The sequence below is a fragment of the Ochotona princeps genome, chromosome 1, assembly GCF_030435755.1.
Source record: "Ochotona princeps isolate mOchPri1 chromosome 1, mOchPri1.hap1, whole genome shotgun sequence".
NCBI lineage: Eukaryota > Metazoa > Chordata > Mammalia > Lagomorpha > Ochotonidae > Ochotona > Ochotona princeps.
The window spans coordinates 16481391-16501514 of NC_080832.1; the positions used below are offsets into that span (position 1 = coordinate 16481391).

General features: G+C 48.6%; 1 protein-coding gene across 4 annotated transcripts in view; it reads right to left on the minus strand.

Annotated features, from left to right (window-relative positions):
• Positions 1–20124, minus strand: part of SASH1 (SAM and SH3 domain containing 1) — a 264392-nt gene that overhangs the window by 67629 nt on the left and 176639 nt on the right. For 3 of the 4 annotated variants that reach the window (XM_058666602.1, XM_058666534.1, XM_058666400.1), the window contains exons 3-4: positions 16423–16473; positions 16249–16298 (exon numbers count right to left, since the gene is read on the minus strand). In XM_058666602.1, coding sequence (XP_058522585.1) covers positions 16249–16298; positions 16423–16473 — 101 coding nt within the window. The remainder of the gene's footprint in view (positions 1–16248; positions 16299–16422; positions 16474–20124) is intronic. The other variant, XM_058666462.1, reaches the window with a different exon arrangement.

The following is a 20124-nucleotide window of genomic DNA, read 5'->3' on the forward strand; positions in this document are numbered from 1 at the left end:
TGGGCCTGGCAAAGCAGCAGATGGCCCAAGGGCTTGGGCCCCTGTGCCCCCATTAAAGACAGATTCGGGGTTCAAGGCTCCTGATTTCAGACTACCCCAGACCCAGTCATTTCCAACATTAGGGGCGTACATCAGTGGATGAAAGAGATCTCTCTCTGGGCCTTATAAACAAATGTTAATTTTTTAAAATTTCACTCATACTGCCTTGAAGATTTAAAGGCCGCCCCATCACCAGCCACGAGGCCCAGACATGGGGAAGAAGAGCAACACGGACGCCCAGCTATCTAGCTAAGGTTCAGGCAAGTTAAGGGGTGAGGGAGGGCGCCTTATTTTCTACCCTGTGTGCCTCTGCTGCTTTGGCACCCCCCACACACATCTGCTCCTGCCCTAGGCCAAAGCTGCTGGATCGCACGCACATAAGACACCCCAGCTCGCCTGATCCCTGGCCAAGAGTGAAGGTCATCCTATGGCCAAGACTGCCTGTGGTCGCAGCTCGAGGAATATGGAGCTGTAGTGACAATGCTGGCGAGCTTCTGTGCAAACATTCCGCCTCCGCTGCGTTCCCCGTGTGCGCTTCCCAGATTGGCGTTAGGTGGTTTCCTTTGTAAATGAGCAACACGGGTTTCTTTGGTAGCAAATCCAAAGCAATCACTTGATTCCCGAGAGCTCCGAGGCGCGGGAGATAGGCTGACCTCGGCAGTGAAAACACACTGGTCACAACCCCAGCCTCGCTCAAGTCGTGATGAAAACAAGAACCTGCCTCAATTGGCTTCTCGAAGGAATGGGTGAGGTGGTACATGTGTGGAGCTCAGCACAGTAGCTGGCACTTGGAAACCCCCAAATAAACAACTACAAAATCACACTGAATCTGTTAAAAAGAGTTTGAAAAGTTAAACAAAAGGTATTTGGCCTGTTACTGGTGTTGTGACAAAGCACATAAAGCCACCACTGATTGCAAAGCTCATATCCCATATGGCACTGGTGCCAGCTGTCTGTTCCAGTTCCAACCCATCCACCTGCCAATGCGCCTGGGAAAGCAGTAGATGATGGTCCAAGTGCCTGGGCCCATGCACTCACATAGGAGATCTGGAAGAAGTTCCTGGGTCCTGGCTTTGGTCTGGCCCAGCCCTGGCTGATGAGGCCATTTGTGGAGTGAACTAGTGGACAGAAAATGTGCGTGTGTGTGTGTGTGTGTGTGTGTGTGTCACTTTCTGTAACTCTACTTTCAAATAAATAAATTATTTAAAAATTAGTTAAATCTTCAAAAAGATGTAAGCTTACAGTGTATAGTATACAGTATACTTTCGATCTACACTGAGCAGCTTTTCAATACAGATACTCGAATCATGGGAAATGCCATGGGTCCACCAATTGTATAACATTAATTCCCCACAGAAATGACTGTTTTGCCAAATTATGAAAGTGTAGATATTGTCTCTAAACAGTCAAACGTCCACGCCTTCATTCTGTTTCAAAGAGGACCGTTAATCACATGAACCGAATGTTTACTCTCGGGAAATGTTGAAAGGACACCAAGAAGGCCTACGATTTCCAGCTTGAGTTTCTGCAGCTTTAACTTCTTCTATCCCATTCCAGTTTGGGCTTAAAATCATTGCTGTACCCACTTGAGGTCAGCGGATTCTCTCTAGACAAGGCGCATCACCATTGAGGAGGAAGTCATGGCCAGCGCAGCAGAACACCTTTAACTCCCAGGACAGCACCCTCATTGCCCCTCCGCCCCCTGGAGTTCTGGGGCTCTAAGCCCGCAAGTCCACTCCAGTTCCCCTCATGTTGTACTTGATACGGATCCTGGCAGGTGAATGGCATCAAGCAGCGACTGCTGTCTCAAAGGCAGCCCGAGGGCGCGCAGTACCTAGGGAGGCACAATGAATGGCTCAGAGGGGGCCCATACCGCTCACCCATGGAGGAGCTCCAGCTCCCACTGACTCTGGCTTCCTGCCAAGCACAGCAGACATTGCTACCTGTCCCTTAGGTGTCCCTGAGGTTCCAGTGAGTGAAGACTCCTACTGTCCTTACAGCACAGGCACAGGTGCTGGTGCTGAACACTAAAATGACGAGAACCTCCATGGAGGCTCTGCTTGCCGCCCTGTTCTTCCAAGCAGCTCTGTACACTCCTCTTGATCTTTCTCGAAACGTCCTCCATTTGTCAGCATGTAACGGCTTGGTGCTCTGGCACCTTGCGGGGAGACAACAAGACCGGACCAAGAAGAGCACTCGGTCCTGTAGAGTCTGCACAAAGGTGCATTCAAAGGGAATTGTATCATTTTCATTCACCAGCTGGTAACTTGTACCGAAAGTTAATGATGTAGGTCACTGGCAGACAAATAAACAATTGTCTCTGAAAAGCAGCCAAAGGCGCGGGTGGTGTGAGTGAGTGTGTGTGTGGGTGTGTGCGCACGCGCGTGTGCACGTGCAGGGGGTGTGGCCTAGTTGTGTTGGGTCCACAATCTCATTGAGACCAGGATCATACAAGTGCAGAAGGACAGAACTGAGTGTGCCTGTGGATGTGGGCTCAGGGCAGGGAGAATCTGCTCCATGCATGGATACTAGCCACATTCTAAAGCTTCCAGAAAATTTTCAGTGGGTCTTCTTTTCCATCGGGGCCCTATTCTTCCTTCATTTGTGGCCTCATGCACGTGAACTGCTGAAGAAGCTGACATAAAATTGTTGTAAGCATGCTAGCTTTGCTGCTAACACCACTAATAGCTCACACTGCAGCACTGAGAAGTCATACTCATCCAATTCTTTCAAATTTAGTGCTTTTCATAACACTTACGAAAATGAAAGTGCATGCAGTATTTTAAGTTCAAAGTTAAAGGATCAGTCTCATTAAAGACAACTGAGGTCTATTTGGCATAGATGATGAAACTATGCAGCCAAGGGGAAACTGAACATCAGGTAGCCACACATTCTGGGAATTTACAATTGAGCAGGTAAATTTGACTGACTTGTAGAAGGATGAGGAATTTGGCAGAAGTAACTGCATTTGGGCCAACGCTGCTCATGACACAATATCCTGTTTCAGAGTGCTGGTTCAAGTCCTGGCTACTGCATTTGAAATGCAGCTTGCTACTGGTACACCTGGGAAGGCAGCTGGCAACAGCCTAATATGTGTGGCCAGGACGAAATTCCTGGCTCCCGGCTTTGACCCGGCCCAGATCTGGCTGTTGTGGGCCTTTGGAGAATGAACCAGCAGATGGAAAAATCTCTGTGTAGCTATGCCCTTCAAATAATTAAATAAATCTTTAAAAAGCTGTCTTCCACTTCCATATTTATTTATATCTTCTTTCTTCTTTACTTACCAGACTCCCTTGCAGCTTGCAGAGGGCAAGTGTTAGGGTCTGGAAGGGAAGCAACTCTGGAACTTCAACTAGGCTTTCCAAACAATCCCAGTGTTTCTGGGATGAGATAGACCCACTTAGGGGACAATCTTTGGCCTGCGCTCCTCTCCTTTCTCTTGGCAAAAACCTGATGAGTGCCCCATCAATTATTTTACCAAAAGAAAGAAAGTCAGGGCCTAAGGACAATGGAGTGGGAAAAGGAGTCATTTCTGCAGCAGCTGCACGGATTTACAGGCACCTGCCTCCAGGTTCCTGGTCATCTGACAATGTGCCTCCACTGGTCTCAACAACGAAACCACAACGTGGAGTGGTTCCAAGACAAGCGCATCTCTAAAGCACTTCTTTGGTCAACCAAGCACAGGTATGTGTCTCATTCTATTTCGAGGTTCCAGAGAACTAGCCCCATTGAAGGGAAGAAGATACTGGGCCCAAAGTGTGAAATTCACAGAGCTTGACTTAACAGTTCTTTGGATGCCTAACCCAACAGTTTTCTTCAGGGAGAGTAGGGCTTTGCCTGGCTTAGTGGTCACAAATTCCCACTAGCAGGTACAATGCTGTGAGCCCAAGGCCAAAATGGTATGCGCTCTCTCATGTCTGTCACTCAGAGTGCAAGTCAACTTCATAGCTTGACCTCTAAGAGCTTACAGCCGCAAGTCAAACGTCAACTCCAAGCGACTCGCCAACCAGGCGTACCCTTTATCACGCCCTGCCTTCTGCTCACCCTGGCTTCGGAAGAACCAGTACAAGCCAAGCCCTTCCTTCCACGGCCTCCGTGTGCATCTAAAATCTTATTTCAGTCTCACAACTTAAGAAAATCACTACATTTTTGGCAAAAGCAAAGCCAAAAGAAGGTTACAGCACATTCGTTGCACCACAGAGGCTAGTTTTTAGAAAATGGGAAAAGAAACAGCACACGAGCATCAACCAGGCACCGAAAATAAAATGCTTTTCTTTGCACTTTTGCCTGGGTGCTCTTTAGTCGGCAGATGGAATAAAATCCATCTTTGCTTCGACTTCCACTTCAAAGTGGAAAATCTTGTGGAATAAATCCGGGTCTAGGAAAGGCTTTTCTCAAAGCAGTGTGGCTGAGGATTGGAGGGAGCTGGGGGTCCTCTGAGGGAGGCAAGCCTAGGTCAAAAGGTGTGTTAAGGGGGCTGCACGGCCTCCACTGGGAGAATAGGGCTAGCAGCCTAGCAGAGGCCAGCGGGGAGAGAGAGAGAGAAGCCAGCTGTTGGTCAGCATGCTTAGCCAATCTGCATGAACCTACATGAACTGGAGACTGCAAAGAGCTGGCCCTGACCAGTCCCTGATTCAGGATGGGGAAGGGAGCCGAGAAGCGCCATTCAATTATCTCCTCCGAACGTTTCCATGGTGACGGCTGCAGAAGCAGGCAGAACTTTTTCAGTGGAAACAAACAGCGATTCTTCTTCAGTGCCCAGTCTGTTGGCCTCGCTGGCCCCTTGGGCAGGCTGAGCCGAGGATCCTGGGAGAGCCAGGGGGCCTGGGTAGCTGTGGGCAGGGAGGAAGGAACCTTCTTCTGCTTCCAGGATACCAAGTGACCCAGCTGTCCAGTAATGACCAGGACTTGACTCCTCGGGGTCAAGGGTGCACCTGCTAGCAAACACAAACAACATGATGGCCCCACTGCCACAGCAACCAGCTCCCCTCAGCGCCAACTATTCATTCCTGTTGGATAGACCTTCTGTATTATGAGTACTGTGGCTTTCCTGCCTCCTAAAATCTCAGTTGCTAATCCCCAAACATCTTCTCTCACCATCATTCACCCTCGCCCCGGCCCGCCTGCTCTGCCCCACCCAGCCCCAGCAGCATATCCCTCCCCCTCAACTCTGTGGCTTCATCCACTGCTATCAGGAAGCTCTGCATGGTCCCCTAGGACCCTGCACTGAATGACCTCTCCCAGTATCAGCTGAGTGGCCCCCAGGCCTGCCTGTGCTGAGTCATGAAGGAGGAGCAAACAGCACAACCTGGGTCCAGACTCATGACACTGCACTGTCCTGGGAAACTCAGATCTCAGGGGTCACACCTGCAGAACGAGGTCCAATGGGCAGGGGTGGAGCCTGCGGGGCTGTCTTTCCCACCAGCTCTGTGGGTAAGCCTGATGTGTGGATATGCTTGGAATCATTTGTCCCATCTCCCTGCCTTCTCCATTCTCTCCCCAAATCTGGCAATGGCACCCCATGTGAGCATCTCAAGAAAGAACACAGCAAAAAGGAGCAAACCCGCGGCCAGGCCCGAGTGTGATACACATCTGGACAAAGCTTGCAGAGAGGAGGGATGAAGGTCTGGCTTGAGTCTTAACCATCACATTGTCATGGCTGGCAGGAGGTCTGCTCCGCCTAGATCTGATGAAAGAATCAGGCAGTGGAGCAAAGAATTCAGACAGTGGAAGCAGAATTCAAGGCGAGGTGAGTGTCAGACTCTCAGCATCTCTCTCTGCACCAGTGGCCGCCTGGCTCTTGGCAGGCCTTCTGCCCGCTCCACATTAACAATGGCGTCCCTTGACACAGACTCACTGACTCCTAAGCCAGGCGTAACCTCCACCACACCATGAAGCCATGCAGCTCTGGGCTCGCAGCCCCACATACCTGCAATTCACCTCCTCTTGGTTTTCTGCTAGCACCCCCAAGGTCAGGCCAGTGTTCACTCCTTGAGTGGCGGGTTTGGAATCTGACAATCCAGCTCACCTTGTGGTTCCCAGAACTCTCTTCCCTGGCATAGTTCTCAGGGACCACGAGAGACCCTTTATAGGACCTGCAGGACACAGACGGAGAGCGACCACTATGTCCTCTGCATGCTTTGAGGCCAACACAGGCACAAGGCCCGAGGTGGCTGGCATGTGTCACTGCTGGTCCTTTGGTGGTGTGGGGCAGCAGCTGAGCCGGCTGCACGCTCACTCCTGCTGGGCGTTTGTTCTCGAGACCCTGCCAGCTGCAAGGCCACAGTGCGCCGAGCTCCAGTGGAGAGACACCCATTTCTGCAGCTTTCGCGCCGCAAGTGTGCTCAAGGGTGGGGTGAGAGGACACGGGGTTAGCCCATCCTGGTGGCTGAGCAGCAGCCTTGGCTCTCCCCGTGTCACATGCATGCAGCCACATTCCTGACAGCACTGCCCTAACAGCTAGCGTCAGGTGCCACCTGACCCAAAACAGCCCCAACTGGGCCGTGTAACCTGCCCCACAAAGTCCTTATCTACCATAACTTCTCTAGTGGAGCCTCAAGCGTGGCTCAAATTCCATGATCCTCAGCCCTAACACCTCCCTCCCCTAAGGGCTCCCCTATCCTTCTCCTGAATTGCCCCACCCTTCAGGTTCTCCCCTTTCTCTCACATTCTGCCAATGCTAAGGATAGTCACCCTTCCAATCCGAGTCCCTCTGCCAGGGTCTGCCATGCTCATCATATGGTAGGAGCCTGATGAATATCTTACACTAATTTCCAACCGCTGACTAGCCTATAATGTTAGTTTCTCCAAAGTGCACTGACCTCTGACTATCTTCCTGGAAGATGTGATCAGCAGCCTGATCCTGCACAAACCTGGCTTTCAAATTCACCTCTGCCTCATCCAAGCTTTGAGGCTCCACCAAGTCATTCCACTTTGCTCAACCTTGCTTTCCTTAACTATAAAGCACCAAGTGCAACATAGATTGGTGAGCAGAAGTAATCAAATACAGAGGAAGCAGTCAGGAAACAGTCTGTGTTCCCCAGCCCAACTCCCCCTTATTCCCGTCAGGTAGGCATGCTGTTTATTTCCTTCCATCCTCCCACAATCTTCCCCGCCCTTTGGCCAATACTCTGTCCACCTCCTACACAAAAGACCGGGCAAACAGCAGCCAGCTCCGCGTGCTAAACAACTCTGGGCTGCAGCAGCCGCAGCAAGGGCCACTGAGAGAGGCGGCAGGCGGCTCAGGCTGTAGCTGGGTCAGCTGGAGGCCCCCCGCAGCACACAGCCGGGGCGGACAGGGCTTGTGGCTGGCAACAGCTGCGGGGAGGACATGGACGCAGCTGCTCCCAACCCAAGTCCCTGCATTCTGGAATGTTGAACCCCTCAAGCATGCCAAGCGACGGCAAGCACGCAGGTGCGGACACACACGCTGGCCCATCACACAGGGTAACCACACAGGCTCTGTGACAATGGCTGCTGTTTTTCCGAGCTTCCCCTGCCATGCTGAAGGGCATATCGGAGATGAGCCTGGTCGCTGCTGAGCTCTGTGCAGGACACCTTGGGATGGGATAAAAGATGGATGTACAGATTCACTGCCCCTGCCTGCACCATGCCAGGGGGTGGCGGAGGGAGGGAGTGGTGTGTGAGGTCCTGTCTCAAGCCAGACACCAAACTGGGCATTTTCCAATCACCCTTGGAAAGAGCGCTCACAGGGCACATTTTATCAGTGAAGAACCTGAAGTTTAGAGAATCTAAATGCATCGTTCTAAACCCACATGTGGCAGAGCTGAAGCCCAGCACAGGTTCTCTGCAGCTCTGGAGCCTGCACCAGCTCTAGCATGGCAGCCCTCTCAGCCAGCCTCCACCCCCGCTGGCATGTGACTTCCTCACCCCACCTCCAAGGCCATGGGATCCAGGCCAGACACACCCAAGGATGGACATACACACATGCCCTGTGTGTCCTCCCTACCCCACAGCCCTGTCACACACAAGAGGTAGAAGCACACAGCATGCACCAAACTCGGCTCCAGAGACCAAGGCTTCACCTGGCAAACCTACTGGCTCTTCAGGGTCTGGGCTGCTCCTCATCTGAGAGCAGGAAGGCATCCACTGTTCACATCTGTGGTAGGGGTATGGACCTGGGTCACAGTGCATGTAAGCACAGATGGCGGGCCATGTCCGTGAGGAGTTCCCATGATGGCAGGAAACCACTCCTCTAAGCTTGTTGGAGAAGAGGGAGGAGGTCCCAGTTAGGGAACAAGGAAAAACAATAATGATTTGTCATATATATTTCAGAGAGCCTAGATACAAATATAGGATTTAACTCAATACAATTACAACAAACTTTCCAAAATCTACCTTCCCATCATTTACATAAAATGCCTAGGAAAGACAAATCAGTAGAGATGGTGGATGGACAGATGGCTTATGTTTTCATTAACTAAAGGAATGGCAATCAAATGCTGCTTCTTCGAAGGTTTCTTTTGAAGGACTGGAGCATGAAGGTAGCACACATCTGTGAATGTGCCAAGTACATCTGAACTGCACACTTGAAACGGGCACACGTGCCATGTGGGCACTGTGCAAACTCGGGGAAGAGGGCCAACAGAACCAGAACAGAGGGTTACATGGAAGCTGGGACCCTGGTGCTCACAACAGTGTCCTTCTCAAGCGGCAAACAGCTCATGCAAGAAGGGGATACATAGCACGTGTGCACGGACAACATCACGTTAGATGACAACGGCTCGTCACATCAAATACACAGGTCAGGCAAAGCGAGGGAGGCAGACAGGAGATCAATGACTGCCCAGGAGGAGAGCAAAGCGGGGAATCTGGAGACATGACACCTAAAGGCTACAGCATTTAATTTTGAATTGACAATACACAGCAAAATGTGGGTTGTAAAACCGAACATATGAAAGAATCAACAATCTATATATCTTAATGGGTGAATTGTATCTTATGTGAACTCTATTTCAATAAATCTGTCATGTAAAATAAAATAGAGGCATGTTTCCCATGAAACTTAGGCTCAGGGATTTCCCCTTCCACCTGCTGTTTGTTTTATTAACAAGAAAAGAACTGAACAAGTCTATATGACAGAATCAGATGGCAGATTCTGAGACAGGTTTAGAAGCTTACCGGGGTTGCTATTCCCCCAGTATTCCTGGCAAGGAGCTTCTTAATGTTCGATAAAAAGCAGAGAATACTTCTTATCACAGGAAACACCAAAGATGGTCTTTTGTACCAGTGTAAATTCCAGTCCTGAGAATAACAGTTCAAAAACCTGAGGGCAATCCACGAATGCCAGACAAGCACTCAACAATCAGCTGCCCCTGAAAAACACCATCCTTGGACATGGAGGAAAACCCCAAGAGGAGAAGGGAGCTCTCGGCCTCAGAACTCATGACCCAGCTGCTTGACGAGGGACTGGAAGAAGGCGCAGACGACCAGAGCCACAGGCCAAGGCATGAACCTGGGCCAGACGGGAAAGACACGGGTAACACACAAGATTACCGAGCACTTATTATGCGCCAGATAGCTAAGTGAGGCAAGTGCTATAATCATTATCCTCATTTTATAGTTGTGAAAATTATAGACAGCAAGAGCCAGCAGCTTGCCCAAAAGTTGCAGAGCTGGTAAGAACGAGCGTCTAGATTTCAGCTCAGAGTCTACTACCAGGCACAGCATCTTCACCCAAGGCTAATGACATGCTGGCGGATCAGAGGCTGTTGTCTTCAGTTAGGAGACCTTAGGGAAGCCAATACCTTTCAAAAACAGTACTTGTGTGAGTTACTATTACGATGACACACAATTAAACATGAATTGACACAGTACCCACTACACAGAAATACCCACTTCACCCCATTCTGGACTAGGGATAACTTCCGGGAGGAGTCAAGGGTAGGGCTGAGTTTTTAAAGTTGAACACAGCTTGTGCAGCAGGAGGGATGGGGGTGTGGGACAATGAGAGAGTGAGGAAGTAAAGGGGGGATGGGGGTAAGGAGCCGACTACTGCAGGGGTAGGGTCCCCGGGAGACAGAGGGAGGCAGGGTCAGAGGGGCAAACAGTCCAGGGAGCAGCAAGACAAGGAGTTAAGAGTCTGGGACAACTTGACATGCGGGTGCTCCTCTCCTGACATCAGAGCAGGGAGAGGCAGTGCACGGAGAGAGATTTTAGGGGGAAGAGACGGGGAGTGCACGCCACCCAAAGAACAATCCACTTGCCGGAAGAAACAAACCTCAGAGTGTGGCGCTGGGCACACGGAGGAAATGCTTGCCCAGATTTGTACGCCATGCATTTCTACTGCCCTATCCGCTTGCTTTCCTTTGATTTATCTTCCGCTTCCTGCATCTCATATCTTTTTGGACTTTTTCCACCATAAAGTAGTTCAAGTGGAGTCACAGTAATGAAAGAAAGTGAAACTAAATCAGTGAATTTTCAACTCCTGTGAAAGACTTAGAGGAAAACGAGTAATAAACAGGGGCTAAGGTGACACTTCAAGATTTATTTTAGACCTAACTGCCTCACCAAATAAATAGCTAAGATCCAGCTTATTTCTGCACAGGAGTAGGACCTGCTCCTATTTCAAAGGAACCACCAAAGAGGTTTTAACTGCTGCCACTGGCTTAATGCTAATGAACTTGATGCACACCTAACCTCTGTGTTTGTGTAAGCAATGCAGGATTAAGTGTCTTGGGATCATAACCTAGTGGTTAGCAGGGTGTGGTGACTTATCTGGGATCAAATCTGGGCCATGCCACTTGGTCAGCTTGTGCAGGTGGGACTAACACTGCAGGGAGCCTCACAGGGAGCCACTTTCCGGGGGAATCCATCTCAGATCAGTACCTGGTACCTACTAGGCCCATTCCAATGTTCAGTCTGTGGGTACCCATTCCAAAAAGATGGAGTACTGACACTAAAAAGCGAGCACAGGACCAATCTACGACAGGCCACCTAGAAAGCAGTGACTCTAAATAACCCTGACACTGAGCTTATTTGTTGCATAAACAGATACGCTGTGGATGTGTAAGCATATGCCCACACAAATAAAAGATGAACCTGCATGAACGATTCTGCCAGCTTCCTACTCAATTTCCTGCAACAATGTGTATTTTATCAAGACCAGCAATGTGCTCACGTTAAAAATACTCTCCTAAGCTTCTTTAGCGCTATGTGGCCAAATGACCAATTCTGGGTCCAACTTTCCTCCCTACGGCTGTTTCAAATTCTGACTTTGATTTGTCCAGTGACAGAAGCCTTCCTTCGAATGCAAGCTGCACACAGCTCCCACCTGTTCCGCTCATCCAGAACGCTCTTCCCCACAAAGCAGGTGGAGAACAGCTGCAGTGGGAAGAGGCGAGTGTATTCAATCACTCATTGGTGCAGAAAGGGTTTCTAGGAAAGTCTGGGAAATGATGTGTCTTAGCCTCCCATCCCGTTGCCTCATCTTCCTTCACCCTGTTTCCCTTCCCACTCAGAAGATGGAGCAGCCACATTCAGGTCACGGGGGTGGAGTGGGGAGTTAGAAAGAAAAGAGGGAAAATCCAGCCAGGGATTCCTAAGGCCCACGGGAGGCGGAGGGCCAGCCCTCGGCCTTTGCATGGAACAAGCAGATGCTTGATCAGCCCTGCATTTGCTGATGTCACTGTTTGCCAGGTTTTCTGTTAAACCAAAGCTACAGTCATGCCTCACAGATACAGCTATAAGATTATTTTCCAATAAAAAGAAGTCTTGTTTCTTCAAGATTCCTGAGAGTGGTGGTGAACAAGAAGTTACGCTAACATCACCTTTCCAGCTATTGGAGACAAGTGCAAGATTGTGTGATCAAGCACGCAGCCTGATCCATCAGCAACGTAAACACAGAAAATCGAGAGGCTCAAACAAAAGCTCCCTTGGTCTCCTCTTAGATTTTTAGTGAAAGTATACAGAGGACCAGACAGTTTCGAAGAAAAATAAGGATGAATGGTGACTGTGTCAAATGGTAAGGGGATGGGGACAATCTGCTCTTATCTACCACCCACACATGCATCATTCACCCATGCGTGCCACCATCTCCTCTCTACCCACATCTAAGTATCTGTGTATCTGTCTACCCTCCCATCCAAACATCTATGTGCCTGCCTATGGATGCAGGAGGGAAGTAATGGCCAGGATATTAGAAGTCTCCCTTCCTAGGTAGAGTGGGTAAAGCTGCGGCTTGAGACATTGACATCCCATATTGGTGGGCACCAGTTCAAGCTCTGGCTGCTCTACTTCTGATCCAGCTCCCTGCTAATACACCTTGGAAAGCAGAGACGGCAGCCTGTGTGGTCAAGCCCCCGCTAGCCCACATGGGAAACTGGAAGAAGCTCCTGGTTCCTGGCTTTGGCCCGACTTAGCTCCAGCTATCGCAGCCATTTGGAAAATAAAGCAGCAGGTGCACACTCTTCCCAGCTTCTTTCTCACTCTCTGTAATTCTCCCTTTCAAATTAATACATACACCTTTACCAGATAATAAAAAGAATTCCCTCTTGTCTCTCACAAGAGACTCACTGCATCTTTGAATTACAGCTAACTTCTTTTACGACTTTAAAGCCTGTTTAACACTGAGAGGATCGCCTTATCTTTTTTGCAAAGCACCATTTGTATCCTAATTCATGCCAGGTAGCTCCATCAAAACAGGTACTAGAAGGGAGCAGGGGAGGCGAGCAGGCTGGAGTCCCAGAGCCAACCGGGCAGAGCTGTGGTCTGCAAGGTGGGAGTCGCGGGCCAGCTGCTCAAGTCCTGTCCGAGCGGTCTGTGGCTTCTCTCCCTCCACCTCCCAGGCTGGGCTGCGTGGGTCTTGGTCTTGTCTACTTTCCTTCACTGAGAAATCTTGCCTTTTGAACAAAGCAGCAGAAAAATTCTACCCATGAAACACCACTCTTGAATCACAAGGATATTTTGCTTGGCAGACACTTCACAGACACTAACCAGACACAACCAATTGGTGTGCCGGGCCACCAGGAACTGATTACTCAGTGGGAAAGCTACTATCCAGCACTCTGAAGAGAAAAAGATTGGAATTTTTCCATTTGAAAGCATGTGCTTTTTCAAGGACAATGTCACCATTGTACCAAACCCACTTAACATAAACTTCTAGAAGATGCAACACACAGCATCACAATCCTGTCGGTAATAAATGATTCAGAGAAGAAACACTAAAAGAATCCAAAAGCATGCAGTTGCAGTCAGATACACAGCAAGAATTTTTACACTGTCTCAGCTGATCTCCACACAGAATATTTCCTCACTATAAAGGACAAATTGTGATTTCTCAGAGGAAATCTGGCAGGTATGACATTCACCAAATGGTCAAAATGAATAGCCCCCGTCATGGAGCAGAGGGGCACCGGGGACCTCCTGCTGCGGGGTCCTCAGGGAACACGAGAAAAAAGGACCACCAAGCAACCACACTGCACTGGAGAGCAAAGTCAACGTTACAGCAGCTGCAGAAACCGCTCAGATCAAACAGGACACCATGCTAACACCACACATGGGTTCTACACTGGTTCTGAAACGTGCCAGGCGAGAGGGCCTACCCCCGACAGAGAAATCTGAATATGAGATCTTAAAAATAGCCATTGGTATATATTCTATCCTGGGTAATTATACCATGGTTCTCTAAGGAACAGCTAGGTCCTTAGAAAATGCACAATGATGCACTGATACCAGTGAGCATAATGTCTATAACTTGCTCCCAAACATAGTGGCGATAACAAGTAGGGGTGACTGTATGTGGAAGACACAGGAAGAGTATGCGAAAGTCAAACATCTGTGAGTTGGAGACAAAGTTATATACAAGTTCACTACACGATTCTTGTCACATTTCTGTTTAAAAGTTTTCCAAATAAATACATTTTGAACAAGTGTTCCAATGGGGCCGTCTTTGTGGTGCAGTGGCTAAAACTACCACGTGCAGTGCAAGCTTCCCTTGGAATCCAGCTGTTCCACTTTTTGTCCACTTCCCTGCTAAAGCATCTGGGAAAGCAGCAGAAGATGGCCTACGTGACTGGGACCCCGTCACTCACGCAGAAGCCCCAGACGGAGCTCACGGCTCTCGGGGCTGGCCCAGCCCAACCCAGGCCGGGCCATTTGGGTGAACCAGTAGATGTTCTCCCTCTCTTCTTTCCTTTGTCCCCCCTTCTCTTGCTATAAATTTCAAAAGTAAAGAAAACTTTTTCAAAACTCAGTGTTTTCCAAAGATAAATTTTGTTTAAGAAAGAAGAGCATATGCTAGAAAAAAATAATTTTTTGCAACAGAATTCCATAGCTTTCAAAGGGGGAAATAAAGGATAAAATGTTTTAAAACCTCGGGGGCATGCCCCACATTGTGACCCTGGGTTGATATCGGGTGGTCTTTCCCCATCCTCGGGTCCTGGGATGGTTGGGAGGCTGGGTATGGCCTATCCCCCTATCTCCCCTCTCCCCCAAGAGCTGGGAAGAAGAAATGGAAAGTCTGGAAACCATGATCACATCCACTTCTCCCTAACCCTGGATCCTTCCCAACCTGATCGACTATGTAAACATCACCCAAAATAATAATTTAAAAAAATTACATTCAAATTGTTTGGAAACACATGCATTTGAATATTTAAAAGTACAGAAGCAAACAGCAGTTTTGGAAATTGAGATGTCTGTTGGCTAGTAGGGCGTGTGTGTGTGTGTCCGCATACGTGTGTGTGTGTGTGTGTGTGTGCGCGCGCACTTGTGTGCCTCTGGCCAACATCTGCTCACGTCAGAGGAGGCCACGAGACTTTCTGCTGGCCACAGGAGACACACTACATTTTACCAAGGAAAGGCTATAAACACGGAAAGCATGACTGCCCGTAATTGCAGGGCACAGGGCCTTCCCAGCCCAAGGAAAGCCTGTACAAATCTCATGAGTCACTTCCTGTGAGGAGGAAGGGCAAGCATTTCTGGTTTCCTGAAAGCATCACAGGATGCTGGAACGTACCTGAGCTCTCGGCCTGAATCCCACTCCCTGCCCAGGGAAACCAGCTCAGAGGAAGCCACAGCTCGTTCACTCAGTGCGTCTCACCACCGCCACAGAACCTCCAAGTTCAAAGTCAACCTCAACCCTTCACCTCTCTCTGCCTCCACGTCACCTACAGTTCTGAGAGGAAAGGGACTCCCCGGGTGTGCACTTCTGCTTCTGACCAACAGGCGGCGACAGCCAGGGTTTTCCTGGGCTGCCCGAGGCCAGACAGAGAGCGGCAGGACTGCCAGCAGGCTCCTTGCCCGCTGCACGCGCACACACACACGTGCATGGATTAGCAGAGCTGCCTGTGAGGCGCACACATGCTCCCACAACGTGTGCTGCTCATTCCAGAAATACTTCATTCCTGAGCCACGTCTCTGCCTCTCTTGGCAGGGAACACTGCCAGGGGCTCTGGGCCAAAGGAAGTGGCTATTCAGAGAGGTAGGCTTCCTTTAAATTTCTTCACCTCAGCAGATCACAAATAGAACATTCTAGCATGACTGGAGTGGAATAAAGTAGAAACGCGAAAGGTTGTAGGGCAAGCAAGAAACTGTTCTGTTCTTATTTTGGGAACTGGTAAGCAGGGGAATTACCTAAAAGAAATTCTGGAAACACCACATAAGGCATAGAATTCTCTTCCATGAGAGCACAAATTACAAGGCCTAAGTTTGGACAGGGAGCAGAAAGACTTTCTTCACAGGAGAAGCAGGGAGCATTTCCCAGCTCTGACACATGCATTTAGCCTTGTTTTAGGGTCGCTGACCAGAATGTGGGGTCGGAGAAGGTTTTTGGCTCACTGTTTTAGCCAGAAATGTGTTTTATTTTTGTGTCTTAGCTTCTTATGACTTTCTTTCCCAGCAATAATTAACAGGAAGCATGAAAGCCAACCTTGGTCAAGCTTCCCACTGGGTCCCTTTCTCTAGATTCGCTCCCGGCTATTTATTTTGGGTTCCTTCATAATACACGGTGGGAAATCCAGAATGCTTTACTGAAACTCTAGGCATTATCAACTGTATTACATGACACACCCTGTTACCCACCTAGGAACACACACACACACACACACACACACGTGCAGTCCACACGGGAAAATGACATCATACACTCCACAGCACCTACGCACAGGATCACCCGTTTGAATTCCATCCGTGTGGACCGGCCAGGCACTTTGGACCACACGGGTGCTGGCCAGAGGGAAGGAGACTTACTTTCTTTCCACTTCGGGTGTTGACACGGCACTGGAGAAGCCAAGTGATTCCTACGAGAGAAGATGCAGAGAGAAGTGTCAGTGCAGGCTGAGCAACGGGCTTCGTGGGATTTGTACAAAATACCACTTAAAAAAACAAGCAGACGCAAAAATAGATGCGAATGATGGTGCTTACTTCGATCTGGGAGCGCAGCTGAAGTGACGTGGAGCTGGCGTCGGGTTTCTCCTAAAACAGAACAGATGCGGGCTTAATGACACTCCAAAGCATGGCACACAGCAGAAAAGACACACAAACGTGACAGCAGAGCCTGGGGGGTTGGGGTGGGGGCCTCTGAGCAGCTAGGCTGGCTCATGGGAGGAGACAGCAGACAGACACTTTTCTGGGAAAATGAAAAAACTCAGGTCTCGTAAAATTAAACTATTTTCCAAACTTCCCTGCAGGAGACAGCTAATTTTATTGCAGAAGAAAATATTCCAGTGACAAGTACTCACAGTTAAAATAGTTCTCTGGACTCAGTTTCCTCATCATTAGGACACTGGATTGACGGCAAGCCACTGGGGTCTGGCTGACTGTTCCCTAACAGTGGCGTTCCCCGTCGGAAGTTCTAACGTGCTCAGAAGTGTGTGCTAATGGAAGAAGAGCTGTCAGTGTGGTGAGGAAGTGGCAAAGCTAACTGGACACAATCTTGCAACCCAAAATATCACATGTTCCTACGGTAAAATGAACTGACCCATTTGAAAACTCAGGAACAAAAACTGTCAACATCCACTTGGTAAAAGAAATGTACACGCACGAGACGCTGAATGCACTGTCATTTGAGAGACATCATCCTCCAACACCCGACTGGAGTCTTACAGTGAAGGGTGTTGTATACCATCTGAAGGAACAAGGGACAAAATCTTTCCCTATGAAAATAAGATGTGGAGATGAGTCCTGCCAGCAAAGTATGAAAACTGAACCATGAACGTTTCCAATAGTGCGGTGGGCAAACACGAGTTCTTCTGGTGAACGGAGCCAAGTGTCCCACGCTGACGCTCTTCCCAAGTGAATAACTCCAAATCTAAACAGGTAAAGTCTCCATCAAAGTACAGTCCCCAGGTGCAGGAAGAAGGCCCGTGACAGTCAAGTTGCAATCAACAAGATGAGCAGTTTTAGCGGAAGCAATAAATCCCTCACATAATGCAAGTTCACGATCAGTCTGATGATTTCAGTTTTCCCTACTCGTTCTATTGTGATTTCTTCAATCTGTATTCTCCAGGGCTACATGTGTACTCTAAGAAGACTGCTTCCTTTATGTAACCAACATTCCACGATATCTCATCTCAAATGATTCATTCACACAAGCATTGAACTTCAATTCCATTTCTTGTCTTTTAATTTATTTGAGAGACACAGTGAGCTCCCTGTCACTGGTGCACTCCCCAAATGCCAGCTCTCCCACGTGGGAGGCAGCAGGCCAGTGACAGGCCATTAGCCCTGCCTCCCAAGGTCTGAACGGCAGGCGCCTGGAGGCAGGGGCCACAGGCACAACTCAGACCCAGGCATTCCAATGTGGGCCAAGGGCATCTTCACACCAGCCAAACGCATACTGCCTCTTCATAACACCTGCTTGGTCATTAACACAGTGACAAAGCTAGACTATGTAAGTAGATGTCTTGACGAACTACAAAGATAACAACGAAATAATAAAATGCAGATCACACAGAGTGAAGTGCAGTTCAGGACCAACAGAGAACATGGGACTAAGCTGGTGGGCACATGGTACTGGGCTGAGGGTCTACTACTCAGAACATGCAGGCACTGCATGACTGTACCGCAGGCTTGGAAATCACTGTGATGGCAAATTCTATGTTACATGCTTTCTTGCTCCCAAGAAAAACAATACAAATGCCAGAATAAGTAAATGTGAGAACACAAGGACTGTGGACAAGCTATCTAAATGGCTGTGTCACCAACACCCCATCTCAGAGTGCCAATTTGAGTCCCAGCTACACTTTCTGATGTATCTCCTTGTACCTGGGAAGGCAGAAGACAATCCAGGTGCTTGGGTCCCTGTCCTCCATATTGGAAACAGGATGGAAATCGTATTGGAACCCTGGCTCCTGCACCAGCCTGTCCGGGACTTGGCTGCTGCAGTCATTTGAGGAATGAACTAGCAGATGAGATACGGTATGTGTGTGTGTGTGTGTGTGTGTGTCTTTTTGTCATCCTGTCTTTCAAATAGACAAACCCTTCTTGTTTTTTGTTCGATGTTTGTTTGCTTGTTTTAAACATACCTGGTCTCACAAACAAGTCAGTTGTACGTCAGCCATAATAAACGCATGGTGGTCAGCAACACTTCACATTACCATGCTACTTTGGTACTTTAATGGGCATTTGATTGTGTTGTAGCCACTTTTAGGAATTTGCTGCAGGTGCAATAGGATACATCATGAATTAAAGTGTGTCATTAAATAACGCTGGCAGGTAATGCTTTCCTGCAGATGGTTCACTTGAGGAATGGTTTACTGATGTTAAGCCAAAGATCTTGTACTGTGATATGTGCACTGGATATTTTTTTTTTATTATATAGCACGGTAATTGTTTGAAAGTGTGTCCTATTAATTATATCCCTCAAGCAAAGAAACTACAGTTATTATTTAGAGACTTTTTAAAAAGCAATCACACCCTAAAGTAAAAGCATTACACAATTGAGGAGAAGTTTATACAACATATCCTACTAAGTTTAGGAAGTATCTCATAATTGGAGACAAAATATAAAGAATAGGTTAAATTCCATTATTAGACATTGGTGAGTATTATAGAGCAGTGAGGAAAACTTTTTGTCATGCAACTGTGAATACTCCAGGTGCACAAATACAGTTACAGCAAATGCTGGTGGAGCCACCATTCAGCCTGAGATACAGAACACAAACAGAATTAAAGCTAGTAGATGTTTTAATTTATATACTTGGATAAAATCTCTTACGCATAGAATACGAAGCAAATCTTAATAGGTACATGCTCACATATAAAGAAGTGCTTAACAGCAGTTTATTGGTGAAACAATAATTAGACGTGTTTTCAAAGCACAACACAGAATGAAAAGGTGTGGAAGAGGCAGACGGGAGACGCAGCGAAGCATGCAGCCACCCAGGATGTGGTTTCCAAACTAAATGAAGCAATGATTGATTCAGACTTCAAAGGCTCCATGCCACCTCAGCTTTGTCCGGGCTCTGGATCAGGTGGGCCCCTGCTCTGGCCGCAACTTCACCGGGTGTCACAGAGGGAAAAGGGCAGATTCCGGAAGTCCAGCTCAATGGAGGGAGTCCTCACAGAGGCCAAGGTGAACGCATCTAGCAACCTTCAGAAAACAACCAATAGCCTCCAATGTGACTCCTGGTTTGGGGGTCACCAGGCTGACGGCCACAGTGAAGTCCATGAAAGCCATCAGAAGACTGTCACTGAGTACATGCAAATCTGTGGGACATATCATGGAAAGAAAGGGTCACTGCCAAGTTATGATCCTCGCCTCCCTCGCTAACACACTATTCCAGCTATGAATGCTTTATAACTAATAAGTAGGGGCATTGACCAAGGAGCATGGTGTGATGCTCAGAGATTCCAATAGGGGGCAGCAGAGAAGGCTCATCTGGGCTCCTTGGTGAATGCAGCCCCAAACACTAGAAGTGACTGGGTGGGTGGGAAAACTCCCTCAGTTGGAACTCCCATGCGGGTGGCAGCGGGAGGACCACATGAGCTGCTTGGGCTTCCGCGGAGCAAGAGATGGGTTATGGCCGCATCACTGGCTATAACACAGATAAGGAATGAAGTCAGCCTCCCATGACCCAATCCCTCAGTGAGAGGTCATTAGGCACCTTGTGCAAGAGCACCACA